Source organism: Berghia stephanieae, chromosome 3 (assembly GCF_034508935.2).
Source record: "Berghia stephanieae isolate SIO BIC M18660-M18661 chromosome 3, UCSD_Bste_1.3, whole genome shotgun sequence".
In the NCBI taxonomy this organism is placed as follows: Eukaryota; Metazoa; Mollusca; class Gastropoda; order Nudibranchia; family Aeolidiidae; genus Berghia; species Berghia stephanieae.
Genome location: NC_088362.1, coordinates 1,579,175 through 1,581,674, shown reverse-complemented (window position 1 = coordinate 1,581,674; position 2,500 = coordinate 1,579,175). Strand labels below are relative to the sequence as shown.

The 2,500-nt window shown below is 35.6% G+C and overlaps 1 protein-coding gene across 7 annotated transcripts in view; it reads left to right on the top strand.

The window, feature by feature from the left end:
• The window catches only part of LOC144967003 (organic cation transporter protein-like), a 57,348-nt gene that overhangs the window by 47,918 nt on the left and 6,930 nt on the right, over positions 1 to 2,500 (top strand). For all 7 annotated transcript variants that reach the window (XM_078903723.1, XM_078903722.1, XM_078903724.1 and 4 more), the window contains one exon: positions 1,940 to 2,166. In XM_078903723.1, the coding sequence (XP_078759849.1) occupies positions 1,940 to 2,166 (227 nt within the window). The remainder of the gene's footprint in view (positions 1 to 1,939; positions 2,167 to 2,500) is intronic.

The following is a 2,500-nucleotide window of genomic DNA, read 5'->3' as shown; positions in this document are numbered from 1 at the left end:
GACTATAACTTTTCATATGCATTGTGATCAGAATGTGTAAAAGTCAAAACAACATCAAATTTATGTGTGTTTTTTTTCCTCTGGATACCCTTTATGCTCGCCAGAGAAATATTTCATACGGGCGTCCGCCATTGTTCCGATAGTTTAGAGCCAGTGTTACTAAGTTACCATGCGTCATTAGGAAGGAAGTGACGTTACGACTGTTGAAGAGTATTGAAAAAAACACAAGAATTGCGGCGTAACTCTCTGCTCCTCTTGTAAGTCAGATCCATAGGCCTCCATTAATACACACAAATATACACTAATCTTTTTTCCTCATAACACATAGCTATCAACTCGTTATCAGTTTCTGTGAAGATTGTTTCCTGTACATTGAGAAAACAAATGAAACCAAGCCCCGTTGTCTTTGACCACTTGTGTAAGACAGTCGCCATTTTTGTTTTGATTTTGAGATATTAACTACGTTTAAAATGTCGCGCTCAATGCTAGCTGCATCGATTGAAAAAAGAGGGATTTCAAAATTGTCGACAGCGTTGAAAAAACGTTGAATTATTTTTGAGATACATTATTTCTGGGGCAACTCTCGTATGTTAGAGTATCTAGTTTATCATCAATTTTGTCATTGTGTTTATGGGTTGCAGATTAGGTATTTTAACTTAAAACTTGCGATGTTTGCATATTGTTTTAGTTGTGTCATTTATTTGTAGTTATATAAATTCAGAGCCATATTATTGCCCATATCATCGATGTATATCCTGTTGTTATATCGATGGAAAAAGGGGAGAGAAGAATGAGATTAGCGGAAGAGTAGCGTCCCTTGATTGGACGTCACCCATAGTCTGTGACGTCACCGGAGGAAAAGTTATTATAGAGAGAGAACATCATGTTGGTTGTGCGCATGCGTCTCTCGCCTCGCTTCCGCGAGGACGAGAGAGACGCATGCGCAAAACCAAATTGACGTTCTCTCTGTACGGTGACATCCAATCAAGGGACGCTACTCTTCCGCTAATCTCATTCCCTATAGTCTTCCGGTAATGTGGAATCGAACCCAGTCGCCGCATTTAAGTTGGTTCTTATCGCTTAGTTCAAATGCATTCTTTGGGAACCGTAAGTCCCAGAAAATCGAAAATTATCTCGCATTCTAAAACGTTCAAAAGACGATAACAATTTATTCTAACTCTTTGGATAGGAGGATTTTTGTGGGGGGTTTTTTCAAATTGTTACAATGTGCTTTGATCAAGATGGTGATGGAAATGACCATGTTATGATGATGATGATGATGATGATGATGATGATGATGATGATGATGATGATGATGACGATGATGATGATGATGACGATGATGATGATGATGACGATGATGATGATGATGACGATGATGATGACGATGATGACGATGATGATGATGGTGATGATGATGATGATGATGGTGATGATGATGATGATGACGATGATGATGACGATGACGATGATGATGATGACGATGATGATGACGATGATGATGATGGTGATGATGATGATGATGATGGTGATGATGATGATGGTGATGATGATGATGGTGATGATGATGATGGTGATGATGATGATGGTGATGATGATGATGATGATGATGATGATGGTGATGGTGATGGTGATGATGATGATGATGGTGATGATGATGATGATGGTGATGATGATGATGATGGTGATGATGATGATGATGATGACGATGATGATGACGATGACGATGACGATGATGATGATGATGATGATGATGATGATGATGATGATGATGATGATAACAACAACGACCTTATTGCTATCATAGTATTTCTAGAGGAACGTATTCTGTGAATTCTAGAGGGGCATTAATATAATTTTCCTCGTATTTTGATGGCAAATCTCTCCTTCAACTATCTATATAATATATTTTTGTCTTTACTTCTTTTTTCCTTTCCAGGTTTTCATGTAGCCTGGTGTATTTTGGTCTTGGTTTGAATGTTGGGTCCTTGTCCGGAGACATCTACGTGAACCAGGTGCTCTTTGCTGTTGTAGAAGGACTCTCGTATTTATCGTGTTTATTACTACTGGACAGAGTGGGCCGAAAACCTCTGATGGTTTTTAACATGTTGATGTCCGGAGTGGCGTGCATTGCTACATTGTTTCCAGTCATTTATGGCAGTGAAGGTTAGTTAGCGTTTGGGTATCATTACAATATTTTCTGGTAGTTTTTCGCTAATAAGAATTGAAAGAAAGCTGTTTGGGATCATACGAAATAGAAATGATAATTGATATAATAATGATCGTAATAATGATGATGAGGATAATAATAATAATAATAATAATAATAATAATAATAATAATAATAATAATAATAATAATAATAATAATAATAATATTAATAATAATAATAATAATAATAATAATAATAATAATAATAATAATAATAATAATAATAATAATAATAATAATAATAATAATAATAATAATAATGAGATGATGATGATGATGATGATGATGA